The sequence below is a fragment of the Dermacentor albipictus genome, unplaced genomic scaffold, assembly GCF_038994185.2.
Source record: "Dermacentor albipictus isolate Rhodes 1998 colony unplaced genomic scaffold, USDA_Dalb.pri_finalv2 scaffold_14, whole genome shotgun sequence".
NCBI classification, from domain to species: domain Eukaryota; kingdom Metazoa; phylum Arthropoda; class Arachnida; order Ixodida; family Ixodidae; genus Dermacentor; species Dermacentor albipictus.
In genome coordinates, this window is record NW_027225568.1 from 7,106,187 (window position 1) to 7,128,444 (window position 22,258).

At 45.6% G+C, this 22,258-nt stretch overlaps 1 protein-coding gene across 5 annotated transcripts in view; it reads right to left on the bottom strand.

Annotated features, from left to right (window-relative positions):
• LOC139051750 (nose resistant to fluoxetine protein 6-like) overlaps positions 1-22,258 on the bottom strand; it is a 77,670-nt gene that overhangs the window by 52,245 nt on the left and 3,167 nt on the right. For all 5 annotated transcript variants that reach the window (XR_011509526.1, XR_011509527.1, XR_011509524.1 and 2 more), the window contains exons 3-6: positions 21,257-21,302; positions 9,434-9,518; positions 4,148-4,239; positions 2,560-2,739 (exon numbers count right to left, since the gene is read on the bottom strand). Coding sequence is in view for 1 of the 5 variants with exons in the window: in XM_070528747.1 (XP_070384848.1) it covers positions 2,560-2,739; positions 4,148-4,239; positions 9,434-9,518; positions 21,257-21,302 (403 nt within the window). In the remaining 4 variants the exon portion in view is untranslated. The remainder of the gene's footprint in view (positions 1-2,559; positions 2,740-4,147; positions 4,240-9,433; positions 9,519-21,256; positions 21,303-22,258) is intronic.

The window sequence follows — 22,258 nt, forward strand, 5'->3', positions numbered from 1 at the left end:
TGAGCCCGCTGAATAGATCGGTATGACCTAGGATGCGAAGGACCGAAATGCCTTGTTGCTGTGCGGATGGGTGCCGAGATCAGATGGAGGCCGACAAGGAGTTATTTTTCATCCCGCGCAGCAAACAAAACCTAACCAGAAGGTAATTCTGGTTGCACAGAAATGGACGGAAAGCCTGAACTGTCGGTAACTGCACGACTATGCGAGGAAAGTAACGTAGAGCGATACGAAGGTGCGAGCGAAAGTATACACCTGTGTGTGCAATGCGCAAATCGCAAATCCTGGCGCCGATCGGATAGCGGCAGTCCGATGCGCTGCAGCCACTCCACTCATCAGCTGCCTTGCATAGGGACACGATGTCACAGCTTGACATATTGATAGTCGCTGCGTTTGCATCGCTGCGTTTGCAGCCCACAACGCAACAAGGGTGAATCATGGCGCTCGCGAAAAATCTGAGACCGACCCTGACCGCCGAGCTCTCGTCAACATGGAGCAGGATGTAATACAAGCAGACGACACTTGCTGAGTGTCGGAAGTGCTTAAGTGTAGTGAGAAATTCTTCCCGTGTATTCCCCTTCTGTTACTTTCTTTTTATAGAAGCAAATTAACATTGGAACTATTGCGAACAACATTTGTTCACCATAAAGGTGGAAAAATAATGAATGGCGTGCCCTGGGCAGCCAATCGGATTGCTCGTCCTACAAGCATCATTCGGCCAATCTACGTCAAATGGTTAGGAAAGCTGAAAATTCAGCCGAGCTGTGTGCTGCGATCGGCAGCGATGTACATTTTTAAAACCTTATAATAAATTAGACGATTTACGCGGACCACTTAGATGCGTCAGTTAATGATCAGAAGGACCTACTCTAACGACTCAGTAGGTTTGTGCAATATCGTCAAAATTGTTTAAGGGTCCCTTTAAACCTTCTCGTGGCAAAGCTATATCTTGTGAGAAAAAAAAAATAACCTCAGCTTAAAATTAACGTACCCTCTGCAACATGCGTTCTGGCGCTCTCTAGGTACTAAGCTGGTCCGGCACGTGTGTAACTTGCTGTAGCTTCACTTTCAGTTCGAACAAGATGAAGCGAGGTGCGGGTCGTAAATTAGCGTGCTAGCCTCACAGCCGACGCAGTGACAATGCCAATATCTAGAATAACTATGAAAAATCATGACGATAAGAACAGATGAAATGGATGTTGGGAGACAGTATTCCACAATGCAAGCACATGTCCCTGTCATCAATTGCCGAAAGAACAGACCGCATTCGGTGAACCCTGAGGGTCCCGCCTATCGCAAGCCAAGTACGTCCGACCACTCAGAGTCTCTCCGCGGCAATTTCACTGCAAATAAATAAGTTTTCACCACCAACACCTACTTTAATCTAGGCCGACCTCAACTCTTGGAGGACCACTGAATGTAGAAGTGCCATAAAGAACGATTCCGTGAATCGAAGCTGCAAACATAATGGGCAATTCACTGGAAAAAGAACCAGCATTTTACTGCAGTGTGTGAGCATGTCGACGTAGACAGGCATCTGAATTTTTTCCAAACGACGCTTCGATCGGTATCGACAATCCTTGGCTTTGCCAGCATGGTTTCCGTCACTACGTACATTCCTGACTTTTCATTCAGTATAGAGAAAATTAGCAACGTGTTTTCGTTCGTTTATTTTTTCACCTCATGGTGTGGACCTAAATGTGGTAAGGTGAAAGCCATCTGCCTCGCAGCACAACAGAAAAGTTTGCTCCATTGTTTCCACCATATAGAGGCCGCGGGTTGATGTAAAGTGTCGGTTGTGCCCAAACCACATCCTTGAATCAAAGCAGACTCGAGACTCTCTTACACACTTTTTCTAAATAAAAAGTATCAACCCGTATCGCAGAATATATTGACACGTGTACTTATATTTATCGGGCGACCACGTTTCGCCGCCTAACAAATCTTATCGCACAGCGCGGGACGCGCCTGTGTGTATCCGAAGTTCCGGGAAAGTTATCGATGATTCTATCCGCTGTCTGTTGTCGCCTAACCTGGTGTTATCTGATTTCATCGCGTGACGCGAATAGTATAGAACTTTGTGGAAGGCACGCGGGTACCTACGATTAGTCTAGAACATTCGATGACTACTGTACAAAAGCGGACGCGCTGGACCCGCTGATCAGATTTTCGACGATCGCCGACCGTGTTCGCCGCTATTTTTGAGCTATAAGTGTAGCCTCTTTTGTGGGCAGAGGTTCGCCCAATAAAAGCTAGTTTTTGCCTTTCACAGTATTTCTACTGTGTTCTTTGACGTCACGACCACGTGACAATGTGGTATGCATTCATACCAGCCTGGATAAGAATGGCTGGCACGCTCGTTACTCGGTGCTTTCAGGGCCGCATTCCCAAACATTTCTAACCCTTTAATTGCTCGTATTAGCAATTCTAACCAATCTTGATGCTGAACACCTACAACCGAAAAGGTTTGTTAATTAGGCCCCAGCTTATCACAGAAAGTTCAACGAATAGCCTCAATATAGAAATAAGCTCTTCATCAAATCATCCAAGATGCGAACTCACAAATTACTGGGTCGAGAGCCATAGAGGAATGTCCCAGCACGATCCACAGGATACTGAAGAAACGTAGGCCATGCACGAAGCGGTACTTGTACGAGTCCGACTTGCGGTCCCGATTCAAAGCAAGCAGGACACGCGTGTTTCTGGGCATCGAAAACGCCGTCAGCAAGATGCGCAGCGTGGCTGGTGTGGATAAACAACAAGAAATGCAGTTTCTGAGTAATAGTTCCTGCTGTGGATGTAAACAACGTGAAAGAAATTTCAGTCTCAATTTTTTGCGATTTGTGTGTGCTGCTCGGTGTCATCACTCTTCTGACTGAGCTCTTTGACTTCCCGGCAGTAGAAAGGCACAAATTCTCTGTATGAAAATAACTTGACCCGTAATCACACACACGAAAAGAAACATTCTTACGCTGAAACTCTTTGGGACAGCAGGTGCCAGCAAATAGTGATATCGGACCCTAACATCAAATTAAATTTTGGTGTTTTACCTGCCAACACCACGATAAGAATATTAGGGACACCGTACTAGGAAACCCTGAAATAATTTTGACCACCTGGGGTTCTACAACGTGCACCCAATGCACGGCACACGGTGGTCTTTGCATTTCGTCCACATCGATATGCAGCCGCCGCGGCCCGGATTTGATACCACGACCCCGGACATAGCAGAGCAACGCCAAAGCCACTATGCCACCACAGTGGATATGTCGGACACAATGTAAGCGAAGGCCAGTAGCAAACAGCACGTATACGAAAGAAAATCTTTGTCTTCATTACACATGGTAACTAGGCATTTTATTTGAAGCTAGGGTGTGTCTGTGTGCTGCGGTAGACCATAAGTGCGGTGAGGCTTAACCGAAGCTTGCAGGGCCCGGATAACTATGGCGTTAATGTAACTGCACCTCATCTGCGCATCAGTTTACTTCGTCTGTGTGTGTGTGTCCGCATGCATGTATGAGCATGCGGATTAATGATTAATGAATAACGATTAATGATTGAACTTGAACAACTATATTTTTTTAAAGAGCAGGAACTCGTGAGAAATGTATGAGTCAGAAGCACACTTGTAGATGGACTTTGGAGCAGTGAAATTTAATTCTTTTTTTATGCAGAACGTGTCTCCGTACTAAGCTTTATCTTTTTCTTGTAGTGTCATCTCATATAGCGCGAAGTGCATGGTCAAGTGGCGAACTTCCAGAAACATTTTTCAGCGCACATCTCCTAATTCCTTTCTCTTCCTCGGAATCAGTCTTGATGAAACAAATGCCAGCAGCCGATCCAACACTCTATGCTTTCCTTAACGAGTGCCGCGGCCCTTTACGATATTTCAAACATGTATTTAATTTATATATGATTTTCTTTATTGTACACTGGATATGAACATATAATTCAAGGTTTTTGCATGCCTGATGTTTATATTTTATTATTATTATTATTCTTTTGTTGTTAGACGCTGGAAGAGCAGTCATCTGCAGTGTCAAGCCGCAAATTTATGTCACGATGCAAGCAATAAATTGAAACAAATCGTGCAATAATGTTATCCGTGCTGCAATACGGTGGTCATTTAAACACATCATGCAAACCTCACTTCGTGGTGCCGGCTTCTCTCCTCTCCGGGAGCAACAGACGTCGATGATGGTGCTCACCACTGTGAAGAATATCACAACTCCCAGAAAGCAGCTGCAATATGAATGAATTCGTCAAGCGCTGCACGTAAGGCCACTCACTGTATAGGCCTGTGGGAGCTGGTGAGTGGCGTGAGGAATATACCTTTCGAGCTCTGAGAGTAAGCCGTACACTCTTTCACGGAATAATTATAGCATACAGGAAACTCGGATGCTTCGATGGGTTCCAGCGGGCTAACACACCTGCGTTAGGCAGTATAGAAGATGTTGTTATCACTGAATCTGGAAAGTCCAATGAGCTCACATTGTAGATGTGCTAATTGAACGCGTGTAAAGGACAAGTTTGCTCTACATCGGTATCCCATTTGTCCGACGTGACAAGGACATTGGCTCAAAGCTCGTTATGCGAAATTTTTTTTTGCTTTAGTTAGCACTTTCGTGACCGCGGGAATATCATTAGTTTTTGGGTGGTCAAGGAAATAATTGTTTTTTCCTGCCTCAAAAAATGCTTGATGCTAAAATGTATTGTATCAAATTGTAGAGTAACGCAATTATCTTTCCGCGTGTCTTAATTTCAAACTACACATTAAAACAGTATTAGGAAGTTATTTAGAAAACAGGAAATTGGAACAAGAATGAAAAAGATCGATAGAAACATCCATGCTGCTCTGGGCTAAAGGAAGACAAAAGAATCGAAATCTTGCATGTTTAACACGAGCGCCACATGCAATCATCCTCCATATATGCGCTCCGTACGCACCACATTTCTTTCGATACATGGGAAAACATTGGCCCGAGTGAGCACGATGCCGAGGTCCACTGCCGACCGTCTTATACGCGCAGAAAACGCCACTCTCTGGGCGCTCGCCGGCCGTTAATTCTTTTGTGCGGTACCGGCCGAACGACGCTGCCGCCCTGCAGACAAGAACTGCGGCCTTTAGAACACGCCGGATATACTTACGGCGAATTCGGCATATCGCACCGGTGCGCCCCGGTGTGCTCCGGTGCCATTTGCCGAATTCGCCATTAGACCAATGCGCGGCAGCGATGAAGCGGTACAGGAAGCGAAAATCCCGGCGGGTGCCTGTTGACGTTCCGGGGCGGTCTGACGTCGTACGTACTGAATTCTCACGAATCGAAGTCGTCTTCCAAGTCTGCGCTACTACCATGCTCCGGAAGTTCGAGCCCATTTGCATCGGAATACGCCAAAATTCGCCGTTTCCGCGGAACACCGGCGCGCGACGTCGACGCCATCTTGAAAACTACGAGCGCTCGTCACCCCGACTGCGATGGCGCTTTAATAATCTCCGCGCGGTAGAAAACAGAAACATAAAAACAAAACCGATAAAAATAGTTTCGTTTTAACCCATTATAGGTACCGCTAGCTATCCAAAAGCGCTCGAAGAGTCGCAAAATTCGAAACCATCGTTAACATGCTATCGATGGGAATAGGTGCGGTCACGAAAGTATTCGACGCGAAAATTTACTACTATTGTGTTTGTACTGTCCGTCTATTTGCTAATTTGGCCTAATAAATTTGAGACAATGTTCCTGTTCAGCGCGAAGTTCTGGAAATGTTCGTTGGGATGTGTGTGAAGTTTTGACACACAATGACGCACTCTTTGCAAACGTCCTCCAAATGAAAATAACGTCATCGTCATCATCATCATCATCACCAGCAGCAGCAGCCTGTTTTGTGTCCTCTGCAGGACGAAGGCTTCTCCCTGCGTTCTCCAATGACCCCTGTCGTGCGCCAACCGATTCCAACTAGCGCCCGCGAATTTCCCAATTTCGTCGCTCCACCTATCTTTTGCCGTCCTCGACTGCATTTCCTTTCTCTTGGTACCCTTTCTGTAAACCTAATGCTCCAACGGTTATCTAACCGGTGCATAGCATGACCTGCCCAGCTCCATTTCTTTCTCTTGATGTCAATTATATTATCGTCTATACCCGTTTTCTCCCTGATCCAAACCGCTCTCTTTTTGTCTCTTAACGTTATGCCTAGCCATATTCGTTCCGTAGCTCTTTGCGCGGTCCTTAACTTGTGCTCAAGCTTCTTTGTCAGTCTCCAAGTCTCTGCCCCACATGTCAGCACTGGTAAAATGCACTGATTGTACACCTTCTTTTTCAGTGATGATGGTAAGCTTCCAGTCAGGAGCTGACAATGTCTGCCGTATGCGAGCCAACCCGTCTTTATTCTTCTATGAATTTCCTTCTTTTGATCAGCGTTCCCTGTGATTAATTGACCTAGGTAAATGTACTCCTTCACAGACTCTAGAGGCTGACTGGCGATCCTGAACTCTTAATCCTTTGCCCGGCTATTCAACATTATCCTTGTCTTCTGCCTATTAATCTTCAACCCGATCCCTACACTTTCTCTATTTAGGTCCTCAATCATTCGTAGTAACTCGTCTGGATTGTTGCTGAATAGAAGAATGTCATCGTTAAATCGAACGTTTCTGAGGTATTCACCGTCGATCCTTACTCCTAAGCCTTCAAAGTTTAATAGCTCCAATATTTCTTCCAAGCACGCAGTGAACAACATTGGAGAGGTTGTGTCTCATTGTCTAACCCCTTTCTTTATCGGTATCTTCTTGCTTAACTTCGTAGAATTAAGGTAGCTGTAGAACCTCTGTTGATATTTGCCAAGGTATTTACGTAAGCGTTCTGCCGCCTCTATGACTGCTGGTGTCTCTACTGAATCAAACGCCTTTTCATAATATCTAAAATCCATATAGAGATGCTTATTGTACTCTACGGATTCCTCGATAACCTGAATAATGACATGGGTGTGATCCATTGTAGAGTATCCCTTCCTGAAGCCAGCTTGTTCCCTTGGTTGATTAAGGTTCAGTGTTGCCCTGATTCTATTCGAGATTATTTTAGTAAATATTTTATGTAATACTGGGAGTAAGCTAACGGTCCTATTATTTTTCAATTCTTCAACGTCTCCCTTTTTGTGGATAAGAATATTTGCATTCTTCCAGTTTTCTGGGACCCTTTCAGTCGATAGACACTTCGTATAAAGAGCCGCCAGTTTTCCAAGCATTATGTCTCCTCCATCTTTGATTAAATCGACTGTTATTCCATCTTCACCTGCCGCTCTTCCTCGTTTCGTGTCTTGCAAGGCCTTACTGACCTCGTCACTAGTTATAGGTGGAGTTTCTGTATCCTGTTCATTACCGCTTCTAATGGAGTTATCCTGACCTCTCTGGGTATTGTACATGTCAGTATGGAATTCTTCCGCTTCTTTTACTATATAACATCGAGATTGCTGATGATATTCCACTGCTTATCTTTCAGTGCATACATCTTGGTTTGTCCTATGCCAAGTTTATTTCTCACGGATTTCAGGCAGCGTCAATTTTTACGGCTTCTTCACTCTTTCTCACGTTAGAGTTTCGAATATCACTTCTTTTCGCCTTTTTGATCAGTTTTGACAGTTCCGCCAGTTCTATCTTATCTCTTGAGTTGGACACTTTCATTCTTTGTCGTTTCTTTATTAGGTAGTTTGTTACTAGGGAGAGCTTGCCTTCTGGTTGCCTTGGTGCCTCGCCTCCCACTTCCATTGCTGCATCTGAAGCCAGCCTTGTTAGGGTTTCATTCATTAGCTATGTGTCATCATCATTTCTCTGTTCTAAGGCAGCTAATTTTTTTGTAAGTACCAGCCTGAATTTATCTGCTTTTACCCTTATTGCCTCTAGGTTGATCTATTTCTTCTTGACCAATTTTACTCTTTCTCTCTTTAAACTTAGGTGAATACCAGCGCTCACTAACCTATGATCACTGCTCTTTACTCTACCTATAGCTTCTACATCCTGCACTATGCTGGCATCAGCAGAATGTATGAAATCAATTTCATTTCGTGTTTAACCATTAGGGCTTTTCCAGGTCCACTTTCTGTCGCTACGCCTCCTGAAACAGTCGTGTTCATTTTTCGAAGCTTATTCCTTTCTGCGAATTCTATCATCTCTCCTCAGGCGTTCCTAGAATCGACGCCGTGATCGCCTATCGCTTCTTCACCAGCGTGCTTTTCCCTCACTTTTGAACTGAAGTCGCCCATTACTACTGTTTACTGAGTTTGCAGTTTTTTCATCGCTAATTCAACGTCATCGTAAAACTGATCTACTTTATCATCATCGTGACTGAATGTTGTAGCGTAGGCTTGTGATACCTTTAATCTATACCTCCTATTAGGTTAATTACGACTACAGCTACCCTCTCATTATTGCTGCAGAATTCATCAATGTTTCCGGCTATGTCCTTAAGGATTAGGAATCCCAGCCCGTATTGCTTCTTATCTATGAGACCTCCATAGCAGAGGAGATGTCCGTTATTCAGCAATGTACAAGCCTCAGCAATTCTTCTAATCTCCCTAAGGCGGATGATATCCCAAACAATATATCTGATAGTTCCTCAAAGAGTTCTGCTAAGGCAGCCTCACTCGAGAGGGTTCGAGTGTTAAACGTTGCAAGGGTCAGTTCCCATTGGCGGCCTGTCCGGACCCAGAGATTCTCAGCACCCTGTGCTGCGTTACAGGTCTGACCACCGCCTTGGTCAGGTGCTCCGCAGCTGCTGGGGACTGAGGGCCATTGGGTAATTGAGTGAGTATGCCGTCCATATCAATTAGAGCAATATGGCAGGCCTGTTTCGCTATTCTGCTGCATTCGGTTCGTTATATCATCATTAAATGCAGAATGTCGTGCTTCTTCAGCGGCTTGTCCTTACTAAAGAATGACACAGCTGCCTCGCCTGTGGAAACGATGAATGCACTTTTCACGGAATCAAATGAAATTCAGTAGCTCGTTCGAGTTATTATACCTACATTTCTTTTGTGTATTGAGTACACCTACCATACGTTAAGTAATCTGTGTTCATCTGGATTGCCCAATATTCATTTATGATCCACAAGGAAGCAGCGTTTTCCCAACACGCAACGCGACTTGTAGGCATGGCATGATCAGCGAGGGCCGACCGATGTGTGCAGTGAAGGCGCATGCGGGCTTCAGTGGTTGTACTCGCATAAGTGAAAGCTTGACAACCTGTTAGGAACTCATTCGGCAGATAGACTCGGGAAAAAGCTGCACACTGCAAAGATTGCACTTCTGTTCACTTCAAGAGGCAGTGCAATTTTTGTTTCCGTGTGTGTGGCAGTTTCTCCGTGAGAGGAATTTCTTGCATAAGTTTTGAACTATGACACTTTGATGCACCTATTCGACATCACAACATAAAATTCTGCTATGACTTACATAAACACCAGCTGGACCTGGGTGACTTCTTTCGGCTCGTTGGTCGTGCAGTCGCTCACAATAGCCTTGGCTACTCCTTCAGTGACTGCAAGAGTGGACAGGGTTTCTTTAATGCGAGAGCACCAAATGGCACATTAAGCGAATAAGTCCGTGTCTGTTGTCTGGAGCAGTGAAAGGCCGTCTAAATTCCCGTTAGCTGCGACGCCACATCCCGAGCGAGCCTCGACAGAGCAGACCGCGGGAAAGGAAACACCTGCGGTCGCGATAGCGTGCAGGTGCTGCGTTAGAGAAGAGGGAATCGCCGCGACGCCACGTCACTCTCTCTCTCGCAAGCTTTAATTACTACCGCGTTCCTTGCCGGCGCAAGTTCTCGCTTGCGTTCGAACTAGGACTCGGTAATCGCTATAAAGAAATAAACGTTAAACAAACTAAAGCAACGTTAGCTGTAGTAAGTGTCGAATCTTGGACCGAACACACGGAATTGGGGTCTTACGAACTGGGCTACGCTTTTTTTCTTGTTTATTGCAGTGGTACAATAATCAACCACGTAATGCCAAACACACATGTTGCAGTTGTTTCATATGTGACAAACATTCCATGCGGGGCACCCAATCAGGTACACGCTTTTGCGCTTTTTCTATTTCCATAAATGAAATGAGAGGCTAGCGGAAGTACTCTATAGCGGGACGAGCATCAACATCTGCATGGCGAACAGCCCTGCGTGACGCCCAAATGCTGTGCAAAGTCAATAACACCACAATATCCTAAGGAAAACCATCCTTGTTGTCAACCGTTAGGTACCTTATTCCCGGTGCCTCCAAAAGGAAATACTTCATTAAAGGGAAGCTGAAACACTTTTTCGAAAATACATGAGTTCCCTGCGGCATTCTGCAGTTCTTAGACCATTGAACACGAATATCTAGTTTAAACAGGGCGGAAACAAACGCAAGCGGCTGTTTTTTGCAAGACAACGCGCGCCAGCGGCTCTAGGCATCGCGCGAACGCCGCTGTTGCCCGTGATTGGTCGAGATGGCTGTGACGTCCTTCACGGGGATCACCGGTCGCCGCCGCCGTTTCAGAGCGTAGCACGCCGTTCTGGTCTGGCTTCACAGATGAGTTGTAAGCATTATGGAACGTTCTCGCGGTCTCGGACAGCTTGTATTTTCGCCTTATGCTATGTTCAGACTACGTTCGTAAGGCGCCGATTTTTCGTAATATACGTAAGCGGAAGCGCAACAAGCGTATGCGTCTAGTTCAGACTGCGAACGTAAAGGTACCAACGTGCGCAATTCTCGCAAAAATCGTGGGTGAGAGTGTTAAAGGGTCGGCAACATTTACGACTGTTATGTTACGACCGCTGCGACACAGCCAATGACCGATAAGCTTTCGGCTTTCAACAACCGGTGACGACACTTCCGTCCTCCCGTCTGCAGACAGCTCCGGGCGCGGGAAGTGCCATTCCGCCATTCCGTGCGCAGGATTGGCTGTGTTCGTGAAAATTTTTGCAGTGCGCCTTGCGAGACTGTTTTCAGTTCATCTGGTTTATCCGCCGAGGAAATCGATGGCCGCAGATGCGTGCTCAGAACTTCGATGAGTGGTCTCATTAGGTTTTCAAGGAAGCGGAACTGCTGAGGCGATATGCGCATGATGTTATGAAACATCGCAGCGTCACCAACTCGGAGCTTGGCGAAAAGGTTGTGAAAATCGCCGTCCACGGCCCTGTCGAAAAATACTTGCCGCACCCAAACCCTTCTCCGTCGCCTTCGTCGTCTTTGGGCGATTGAATACATGACTATAAGTTTGTTTTGAGCGTGAATTTCTTCGATCTCGGCCAGCGCTCGCATGTTGGCAGGAGCCATATTGGACCGCTGGTGACGTCGATTCTGCAGCTCCAAATTTGATTGGCCTGTTGTAAAAGCCGTAATTTAAGCAGCAGTAAATGTGAACAAAGGTGCCGGCTTAACTGCCGTAACGTTTTTTACAGCCGTTACGTTCGATACGCCAAAAGAGCTGTTACGCGCGTTACGACCGTAGTGTGAACATAGCATTACATGTTCGAACCGACAGCCGTTACAGAAAACTATGGCAGCAACGACGATGTTGAGTGTGCCAAAGAGAGAAGTGGTTCTTGTGGGGAAGGAGAAAAGGCTAGCGCTATTTGCTGCAATCCATGCGGGAGCACGGCTCAGCACCAGCAGGGTGGAGGGGATGGGGTTAAAAGAGAGAGAGAGAGTAGGAGGTGGAAAGGTAGAGGGTCGTAGCGATGGAAGCGAAGTAGTGGCCGATCAGGAAGCCCGAGGTGGTGGGATGGCCAACAGCGAGAACGATATGTGCACCTTCTCGCGCATTTGAAATATTAGCTGGTACATATGTTTTTTTTTTTTTTCATGTAGCTGCACGTTGCAATTATAGGAGACAAAACGCGCTAAAGTGTCACTGGGAACTTGCTGCTGAAGGAATGCCGAAGCACTAACTTCTCATTAGATCGTAAAGACCGGTGCAATTCCGCGATGTCAAGCACCTTGCCGCTGCTTGTCTAAAGTTCGGTGGTTTTTTGCGTGTTGATACGCGATCGCGAACATAAGTACCGCGTTTCAAAGCGTGCCCATACAGTGCTGCGAGGTACAGTCATGAAAGTTGCTCATCATACACATCCAGATCGAGATGGCCAGAGGCATTATATGTGCAATATTCAGACTATGGTTCGACGACTTTTCTATTGTGGCTCGATCAAGAATCGGTATGCATGCTGCATGCTATTGTTGACATACAGATATTAGGCAGTTTTAGCACCGCCGTGTGGTAAACACGGTAACGTTACCGTAACTGCAACCGTACCTCAAATGTCGCTAGGCAAGCCTAGCAACGCTAGCAACAACGCGTTTACGCATTGGTCGTAAGGCTATCCGGCTACGCTAAAACTGCGTTAACAGACGTTCACGGCTGCAAATGTTCGCATTTCTAGAGTGAATCAATGTGGGCACCGGAACACCGGAATTGGAATACCGATTACCTGCATCGTTGTCAAGCTCCGATGATAGTCACTGTCGCGGAAATGGTCCGAGCACAGCACAGTTGATTTCTTCGGCACGAAATTCTCTCTCCTCACCACACGGACCCACTGCGCTGCAAGCTTCTTGTCCTTTGGGAACATGTGACACACAACATCATCTCACCTGCGTGTGTTCGCACAGCCGAATGCTGCACAGAACGAGGGCATGTTGTGTGCCCTTGGCTGTAGGCACTCACGCAGCACTGAAATGAAGCACAGTTCACGAAAGTCGCAAAAGAAAGCAAACGTCAGCGGCGGCAGATCTCTCGTAGCGTCGTTTAGCAAAGCGCAGGACGGGAAGAAACACGCCAGCACATGCCAGCACGCCGGTCCGCCGGCATGCTCCCCGGGATTGACGTCACTCTCGCGGGTTCTCTCCTCCGGCTGCCTCCTCACCCGGCACTCCGGGAAGCGACGGGGGCGTGTCCGCGGGGGTTGGATTTAGAAAGAAATTTCCGCCCCTTATAATAACAAAGCGAAAAAAAAATGAGTACCGTAAATTATTAGGTCTGTTCTTCCCAACCCTAGCAATTCATGAAATTGAAAACCGTTTCAGCTTCCCTTTAAGGTCCTTTGCAGGAAATCCCGGAAGAACACGTCATGTCAGCATTCCAGTGACATGTTCAATCGTTTCTGGTTTGTGGCACAATGTAACAGTGGTCATACGCAGAACGAAGAAGCCCTTTTCAGAAAGCCATGTCTTAACTGGCAAAACGCCTGCATTTAGGTTAAAGAAAGTTTTCACCCCCCGGACGCACAGCCATGCTTTTTACACGTTTCAGCACTTTTCGCCAAGTTCCTCAAGAGAATTGAGATCGGTGCAATGAAATTAGGAGAAAAAGATTATAAATACTTATACAATTTTGGGGGGGATACGGTGCTTAAAATTTCAAAAGAAAATCGTGCCTTCAGGAAGCGACACGACTCAACAGCTTCTTTGAGGTAACCCTTTAGTCGACCTTCCATTTTACTGGAAGAGATGACAAACTGAGGCGAAGCATTGGCCAGTCATACTTGGCAAACTGTGCGCAAGAAAGGATCCTGTACATCCCGAAGGTATAAAAAACGATCTACGAGCTGTCTCACAAATAAATGCGATAAACTCAAGGCCCCCTGGCATACACACCGAAAAAGGTTTGTCCGACTTTTTCGTTCCCATGTTGATCCCCGTATAAACACGGCAAAAACCCGATGAAATCTTTGCACATTCGTTAGAGAATAGTGGAGCACTCACAACACGTACCATAATTTACTAATGAAAAAGAAATTGCGAACTGTAGCACGAGCAGAAATATACAAATCTGTGCCCTTCCATTTTTATGTTTTTTCTCGGTTTTCGTCTGTCTGTCTCCGCCAGTAAGGATCGCTGTGGAGCCCCCCCCCCCCCCCCGAAACTTTTTCGTGCTGTGAATGTCATCATCATCGTCATCAGCCTAGTTAAGCCCACTGCAGGGCAAAGGCCCCGCCCATACTTCTCCAACTACCCCGGTCATGTACTAATTGTGGCCATGTTGTCCCTGCAAACGTCTTAATGTCATCCGCCCACCTTCTTGCCGCCCCCTGCTACGCTTCCCTTCGCTTGGAATCCAGTCCGTAACCCTTAGTGATCATCGGTTATCTTTCCTCCTCATTACATGTCCGGCCCATGCCCATTTCTTTTTCTTGATTTCAACTAAGATGTCATTTACCCGCGTTTGTTGCCTCACCCAATCTGCTCTTTTCTTATCCCTTAACGTTACACCCATCATTCTTCTTTCCATAGCTCTTTGCGTCATCCTCAATTTTCATAACCATTCAGAACCATTTCATAAGCCTCCAGGTTTCTGCCCCGTAGGTGAGTACTGGTAAGACACAGCTATTATACACATATCTCTTGAGGGCTAATGGCAAACTGCTGTTCATGATTTGAGAATGCCTGCCAAACGCCCCCCAACCCATTCTTTTTCTTCTGGTTATTTCAGTCTCATGATCCGGATCCGTGGTCACTACCTGCCCTAAGTAGATGTATTCCCTTACCACTTCCAGTGCCTAGCTACCTATCGTAAACTGCTGTTCTCTTCCGAGACTGTTAAGCAATACTTTAGTTTTCTGCAGATTAATTTTTAGACCCACCCTTCTGCTTTGCCTCTCCAGGTCAGTGAGCATGCATTGCAATTGGTCTCCTGAGTTACTAAGCAATGCAATATCATCAGCGAATCGCAAGTTGCTAAGGTATTCTCCATCAACTTTTATCCCCAATTCTTCCCACTCCAGGTCTCTAAATACCTCCTGTAAACATGCTGTGAATAGCATTGTAGAGATCGTATCTCCCTGTCTGACGCCTTTTTTATTGGGATTTTGTTGCTTTCTTTGTGGAGGACTACGGTTGCTGTGGAGCCGCTATAGATATCTTCCAGTATTTTTACATATGGCTCATCTGCACCCTGATTGCGTAATGCCTCCATGACTGCTGAGGTTTCGACTGAATCAAACGCTTTCTCGTAGTCAATGAAAGCTATATATAAGGGTTGGTTATATTCTGCACATTTCTCTATCACTTGATTGATAGTGGGAATATGGTCTATTGTTGAGTAGCCTTTACGGAATCCTGCCTGGTCCTTTGGTTGACAGAAGTCTAAGGTGTTCCTGATTCTGTTTGCGATTACCTTAGTAAATACTTTGCAGGCAACGGACAGTAATCTAATCGGTCTAAAATTTTCCAAGTCTTTGGCGTCCCCTTTCTTATGGATCAGGATTATGTTATCGTTCTTCCAAGATTCCGGTAGGCTCGAGGTTATGAGGCATTGCGTATAAAGGGTGGCCAGTTTCTCTAGAACAATCTGACCACCATCGTTCAACAAATCTGTTGTTACCTGATCCTCCCCAGCTGCCTTCCCCCTTTCCAAAGCTCCTCAGGCTTTCTTTACTTCTTCTGGCGTTACCTGTTGGATTTTGAATTCCTCTTAGCTATTCTCTCTTCTACTATCATCGTGGGTGCCACTGGCACTGTATAAATCTCTATAGAACTCCTCAGTCACTTGAACTATCTCATCCATATTAGCAACGATATTGCCGGCTTTGTCTCTTAACGCACACATCTGATTCTTGCCTATTCCTAGTTTCTTCTTCACTGTTTTTAGGCTTCCTCCGTTCCTGAGAGCCTGTTCAGTTTTATCCATATTATAGTTCCTGATGTCCGCTGTCTTAGGCTTGTTGATTAACTTAGAAAGTTCTGCCAGTTCTATTCTAGCTGTAGGGCTAGAGGCTTTCATACATTGGCGTTTCTTGATGAGATCTTTCGTCTCCTGCGATAGCTTACTGGTTTCCTGTCTAACGGCGTTACCACCGACCTCTATTCCGCACTCCTTAATGATGCCCATGAGATTGTCGTTCATTGCTTCAACACTAAGGCCCTCTTCCTGAGTTAAAGCCGAATACCCGTTTTGTAGCTTGATCTCGAATTCCTCTAGTTTCCCTCTTACCGCTAACTCATTGATTGGCTTCTTGTGTATCAGTTTCTTCCGTTCCCTCCTCAAGTCTAGGCTAATTCGAGTTCTTACCATCCTATGGTCACTGCAGCGTACCTTGCCGAGCACGTCTACATCTTGTATGATGCCAGGGTTCGCGCAGAGTATGAAGTCGATTTCATTTCTAGTCTCACCATTCGGGCTCCTCCATGTCCACTTTCGACTAACCCGCTTGCGGAAAAAGGTATTCATTATCCGCATATTATTCTGTTCTGCAAACTCTACTATTAAATCTCCTCTGCTATTCCTAGAGCCTATGCCATATTCCCCTACGGACTTGTCTCCAGCCTGCTTCTTGCCTACCCTGGCATTGAAGTCGTCCATCAATATAGTGTATTTTGTTTTGACTTTACCCATCGCCGATTCCACGTCTTCATAAAAGCTTTCGACTTCCTGGTCATCATGACTGCATGTAGGGGCATAGACGTGTACCACCTTCAATTTGTACCTCTTATTAAGTTTCACAACAAGAACTGCCACCCTGTCGTTAATGCTATAGAATTCCTGTATGTTACTAGCCATTTTCTTATTAATCAGGAATCCGACTCCTACTTCTCGTCTCTCCGCTAAGCCCCGGTAGCACAGTACGTGCCCGCTTTTTACCACTGTATATGCTTCTTCTGTCCTCCTAACCTCACTGAGCCCTATTATATCCCATTTACTACCCTCTAATTCCTCCAATAACACTGCTAGACTCGCCTCACTAGATAACGTTCTAACGTTAAACGTTGCCAGGTTCAGATTCCAATGGCGGCCTGTCCGTCAATGTACCGCCGACCAAAGCAAGCCCCGGTGCCGGAAATCGTTCAGGATTTTGTCTAGAATGTCTTTTTCATGCTCGAAAAGACATTTCACCGCGAAATTTGCAAACTCCGGCTGGATTTCGTGGCAACGCCCAGGCAGCGGGAGTCACATAACACAAGCAGCCCCATCCGAACACAAAGGTTCAATGGCGTTTTGATGACAAACGAGCTCACCGCGGCATCTCGCGGAGGCCGCGCAAGCTACGGAGCGCATAGATATATATTCCGAAACTTTATGGGTATAAATCTCATAAACTTTAGATGTGAAAGGTGCATTCACATTTCCAGAGTAGTGCTTTAGATTTTCAATTCCAGAACCTTGTGGGTGTAATGGCGTTAAAAACATTTGACGCCAAAGGTGCATTGCCTTTTCTAAAGTCAATTGCATTGGAACATACAACGCGACAAGCCAAATCAGCACACTATTAAACAAGTTGACTAGGCGCGCAGCGAGGTCCGATGAGACGAACCGTTGTGGTGGTTCATTCGTGCCGTCATGTCACATAAAAATATCAATTTTTTTTTCACCTATACGCCAAAGCATCCAGGTTAACACACTAAAGCCAGCCAAGGTAACTGCGTTCTTATTTCTTTTTCCCCCTTTGACTCTTATTCGCGAGAACACATTGAGCGTCTTCAATTTTTCGGTCGCGCTGCCCTACCCGCGGGCTGCCAGAGGCAGCCAGAGCGCATAAGTTTATATCGTGTTGCCCTGACCACCGCGCGGCGCACTTCGGTGCGTGTTCGGTCTGCTCTGGCCAAGTGGATTTTCGCCTGGCAGAGTTTTAGACGCTTTCTGGCTAGCAGACGAAAAACAGAAACAGTGGTCGCTCGCCGCCATCACTGTGGGGAGTCAACGGATTGCACCGCGTTCGCTTGAGGACAACCTCTCCGGAAAGTCTTGGCTCGCCGGTGTACGATACCGAGCAGTATGCGTATGGTTTTCTGTGGACGAAGCGTCTCAAATTTTTTTCGGTATTCCTTCGGTAGCCACATTAGGTGCGCGAAGAAGGCATTCAATTGGGGCCAACATATATTCCTTGGGTTTTTTTAATTTCGGTGCCCCGCCCCACTAAAGGAAAAAAATACATTGTTGCGGCGCAGCGAATTGTTGCACGGTGAAAGTTCGATTTTGTTACTTCTTCCTTTGCGGAAAGAAATGGGCCACGGGACGCTTCAGTTGCCGGATACTGATTACATTATTGCGATAGCAATTATATGGACACTCCAAGCGCATTCCTGCTGTCACCGTCGCCCTCATGTTTCGTATAAAGTCCAAGGGCGATAACATCGTTACCGAGCGCCGCATGCTGTATGTGCGAGTGAAAGCGTACGTGAAGGGGGGGGGGGGCTGGAATGGGTGAGACAACGATGGTGACTCAGTTTTGTGTGCGCAAAGGAGAAAAGTGGAGAACAAGCTAGTCATGTTCCGTCGCGTGCGATACATCGGGGGGAGTGAATGGAATGGGGGCGGTTTCTAGGATTCTGTGAATCTGTGATTGCGCAACATGTTTATTTGCTTCGTTTGACGCATTATACACCGTGACTTTTTCTTAGTACGTACATTTATTGCAAACTTATGCGTGTATTTAAACTTCTTGTTGGGAGATTTCGTGTATACGTGCAGTGAACTTTGTTTCCAGTGGCACTTTTTTGCCCTTTATCAAGCTCTATCTTCGCATTTGTATATCTCATTGCATCTTCACATTTCTAATGTACGAGGGCTAGTCAAATGAAAGTGAGCCTACCCACCCCACGCAATAATGGTTCGGTTCATTATCTGCGAGGTATATGCGTAGAAGAGAGGGATGTCTCATTTACAAAAGTGACACGCAGGTGTGAGGAAAAAGGTTCTGTAATGCTCTCATACATTCGGTTGAACATGGTTGCGTGACATATTGGAAACTCCAAAAGTTGAACAGCGTGGTGCCGTGAAGTTTTTGACTGCTGAAGGTATTCCGTAAAAAGAAATTAGTCGCCGTATGGCTGCCATGTACGTTGAACATCGTATTTCACTGGCCACTGTGAAGCGTCGGAGAGAGTGGTTCAAAGCAAGACGTAAAAGATGCAAAGACGATCCAAGACGGGACTAAAGCCATCGTGAAATCACCCTTGACAAAATTGCAAAAGCTGATGATATGATGACACAAGAACGGAGGATAAGCATCGATGAAGTGGCAGAGCGTCCGCACATCAGTCACAATTCGGTTCCCGCCATAATTCATGAACGTCTTTGTCATCGGCTTTTGTGTGTGCAATGGACGCCCAATATTATGAACCACCGCCAGAAGACGGAGAAGTTCGGCGCTGCCTTGACTAATCTGATCCGGTATCACAATAAGGGTGACGACTTTTTGTCTGCAATTGTGATTGGGGACGAACCATGGTGCCACTACTACGAGGCTGAAACACGACGGCAAGGCTTACAGTGGAAACATTCAAATTCACCACGCCCAAAGAACGCAAAGGCCATCATTTCTGCCGGAAAGGTGTTGTTGAATTTTTTTTTCGATCGTCATGGACCATTACGGATAGAATTCGCTAAGTCTTGAGAGACTATCAATTGTTTTCGATACTGTGAAACGCCGGAACGGCTGTGTGTTGCAATCAAGAAAAAACGATGTGGGAAATTTACGAATGGGGTCATCTTGTTCCACGACAATTCCCGTCCCCACATCGCTGATGAATTTAATGCAAAACTGGCAACGTTCAAGTGGGAAACACTGCAACATCCGCTACACAGCCCAGCTGTCGCCTTGCGACATCCACATTTTGGGCAACCGAAAAAAAAAACAGCTCAAAGGAACCCCATTCGTGTCGGACGATGACGTGAAAGAGTCAGTTGCAGACTTTTTGAAGCAGCAGCCCAAGGAATTTTATGAGACCGGAATCACGCGACTCCTTAGTCAATGGGACAAATGTCTAAATGCTCATGGAGACTACTTTTAAATAAAGGACCCCGTTTGTCATATATTCGATCTGGCTCACTTTCATTTGACTCGCCTTCGTATATTTTGCAGAACTCCTGCTTTTTAGACGTGCTCTCTGTTGCGACTATAATTTCGGTGTAATTACTCACGATACACGACCGGTGACAACTGCTCCTGCGTAATACATTGGATGAAAGCCAGCGTCGTTGATATTTTGCACTGGCCGTTGCATACGTACATGAATGTAAACACGGTTCTTGAGTGACAAAGTTTCATTAACATATTTGTCCTCAACTTGTTCATTTCATGGCCTTTACATTTTTCATATCAGCGGCATGCACTGCTTTGCTGGTTTCGAACTGATATAGTTCTAAAGTTCGTGTGATATTTTCTTACCTTATTAAATAGACAGAAAACATGGAAGCATTGATATCAGTTATTCTGAACACAATTTTCGGCACATACGAGTACATTCTTTTATGACGAATGATATATTTTACTTGTTTTTACAGTGCGTAGCGTTCAAGAATTCGTTTGCAGCATTTTTGGCAATGGCAATGCATTTGTTATTTATGTATTTGATTCCTCGCCAAATTATTGAAGAGGAATCTTTAGCTCGGCCCCACTCCGACGCGGCCTATTTCAATACATGTAAAACGCAGAAACGTTTTTCTGAGATAACCTCTGGATCGCTTTTAATGAAACTTGTTGCATTTGAGACAGAAAGTTAAATTGTAGTGTCTGTTGGAAGCGAAATTTCGATTGAGGACCTGAATTTTGTTTGAAACATTTCGAAAAATTTGAAAGTTCGAAAAAAATAGGAGCACGACGTTTGCAAACAGCTCTGCATCAAGAACTGATATCGCGGTTCTGTCAACGGCATCTATTATAACAGTCAAAGCGGACAAATTTGGTATGTCAATTTGTATCTTACGCGAATTGGTTACGTTGTGTACAAAGGTTCTGCAAAAGCCGCGTTTCCATAATACTAAATTTTTTAGATTCATGTGTAACATACCAATTGTGTCCGCTGTAGATGTGCTATTAGATGAAGTTCACAGAATTGTGATATGTTTTTTCATTGTTGAGTTACAGAGTTCTAAACTAGATAGCTTCATTTCTAAAAATTTGCTAGTTTGGCCAATTTTTAATAAAATATTTACGACCTACATGAAACATTCGAAACCAGCAGTCACTTGAATTCCCTCCCCCCCCCCCAATTTTTTCTTTTATATGCAACAAACTTCGTCAAATTTGGTGCAGTGGTAGCCGAGAAAAACTAATCCACTGCACTTCCGCTTACCTCACAAAAGTGTTTTAGAACGGTGTTAACCTCGGCAATACTTTCGAGATTTGAACAAAAAACAGCTATATCGTATTCATAGGCCAGAACGCGTGCGTCACATGCATGAACCTTGAAGCCACTAGTTGTACTGCGGTTTGTAATAAGGCAAAAGCTGATGATGATGAAAAACAGGCTGATGATGATGATGGTGATGATGGTGATTGGCCTGAGTGGAGACCACCCTCACCCTTGCTATCAGACCCAGTCGGTGTAGAGTGGGGAGGGGGGCTGGACTGAAATGGAAAAAAGCGAAATGTTTGAGGTTTGAGGTTTATTTATTGATTTCTTTCTGTACATCAACAGAAATCGAAGCAAAAGCAAAAGGCTATGCAGCCTGACAGAGGCTTTTGATGCTGTATACCCGCCCCGTGGCAATTTTACTCCATCGTCATGGTTCATTAGAACCGTGCGTGCGTGGTTAGGGATTCTGGGTCCGGTGTCAACAAATCAAGAGCCGAATGGACAATGCTAATCACACGCAACAGTTCGGGATTTGCCAGAAGGCTGGCAGGTTTTGTAACAGTGCGGATACGGAATTTCGTGAGCGATAACTTCGTTTATTCGACGCGTGGTTCGTTCATGTGGATTCCCGTTTGCGGGCTAAGTTAAGCCAAGTTAAACGTAGCATGAACTTTAAAAATATTCTTGGGTGTTACATGCTAAAACCACAATGTTTTTATTATCGGAACGTGTCTGCCGTGGCCGGGATTCGATCCCGCGACCTCGTGCTTAGCAGCAGCCCAACACTGTAGCCACTAGGCAACCACGGCGGCTTATATATTTACAGCGTATTAGCAATTGGCAGGAGTGCGAAGCACAAAGAAAAAGCTAGATCTACATTGGAATATTGCATACTCGTAGTAGTCGACATTGCTGTATTTATGTATAAGCGGCTTTTATATTGTTACCCAGCTGAGCCCAGTACTCCAGCTAACATGAAAGCCATATCGAGTTTCACTGGTTCGCATCTGTGGGACCAGTGTTACACATTACCCTTGAGACTGTAATGCATCGAGCTCTCTCAAAACATCGCCTTCCGAGACAGTTCATTCATAGATGAGGTTTAACGTCCGAAAGCAACACTGTGACGCTTTAACGGATGACGTGGTGGAGGACTTTGCTCCCTGGCGTTCTTTATAACGTGCGCCTACACCTAACCACAAGAGCGTCCTCGCATTCCGCCACCAGC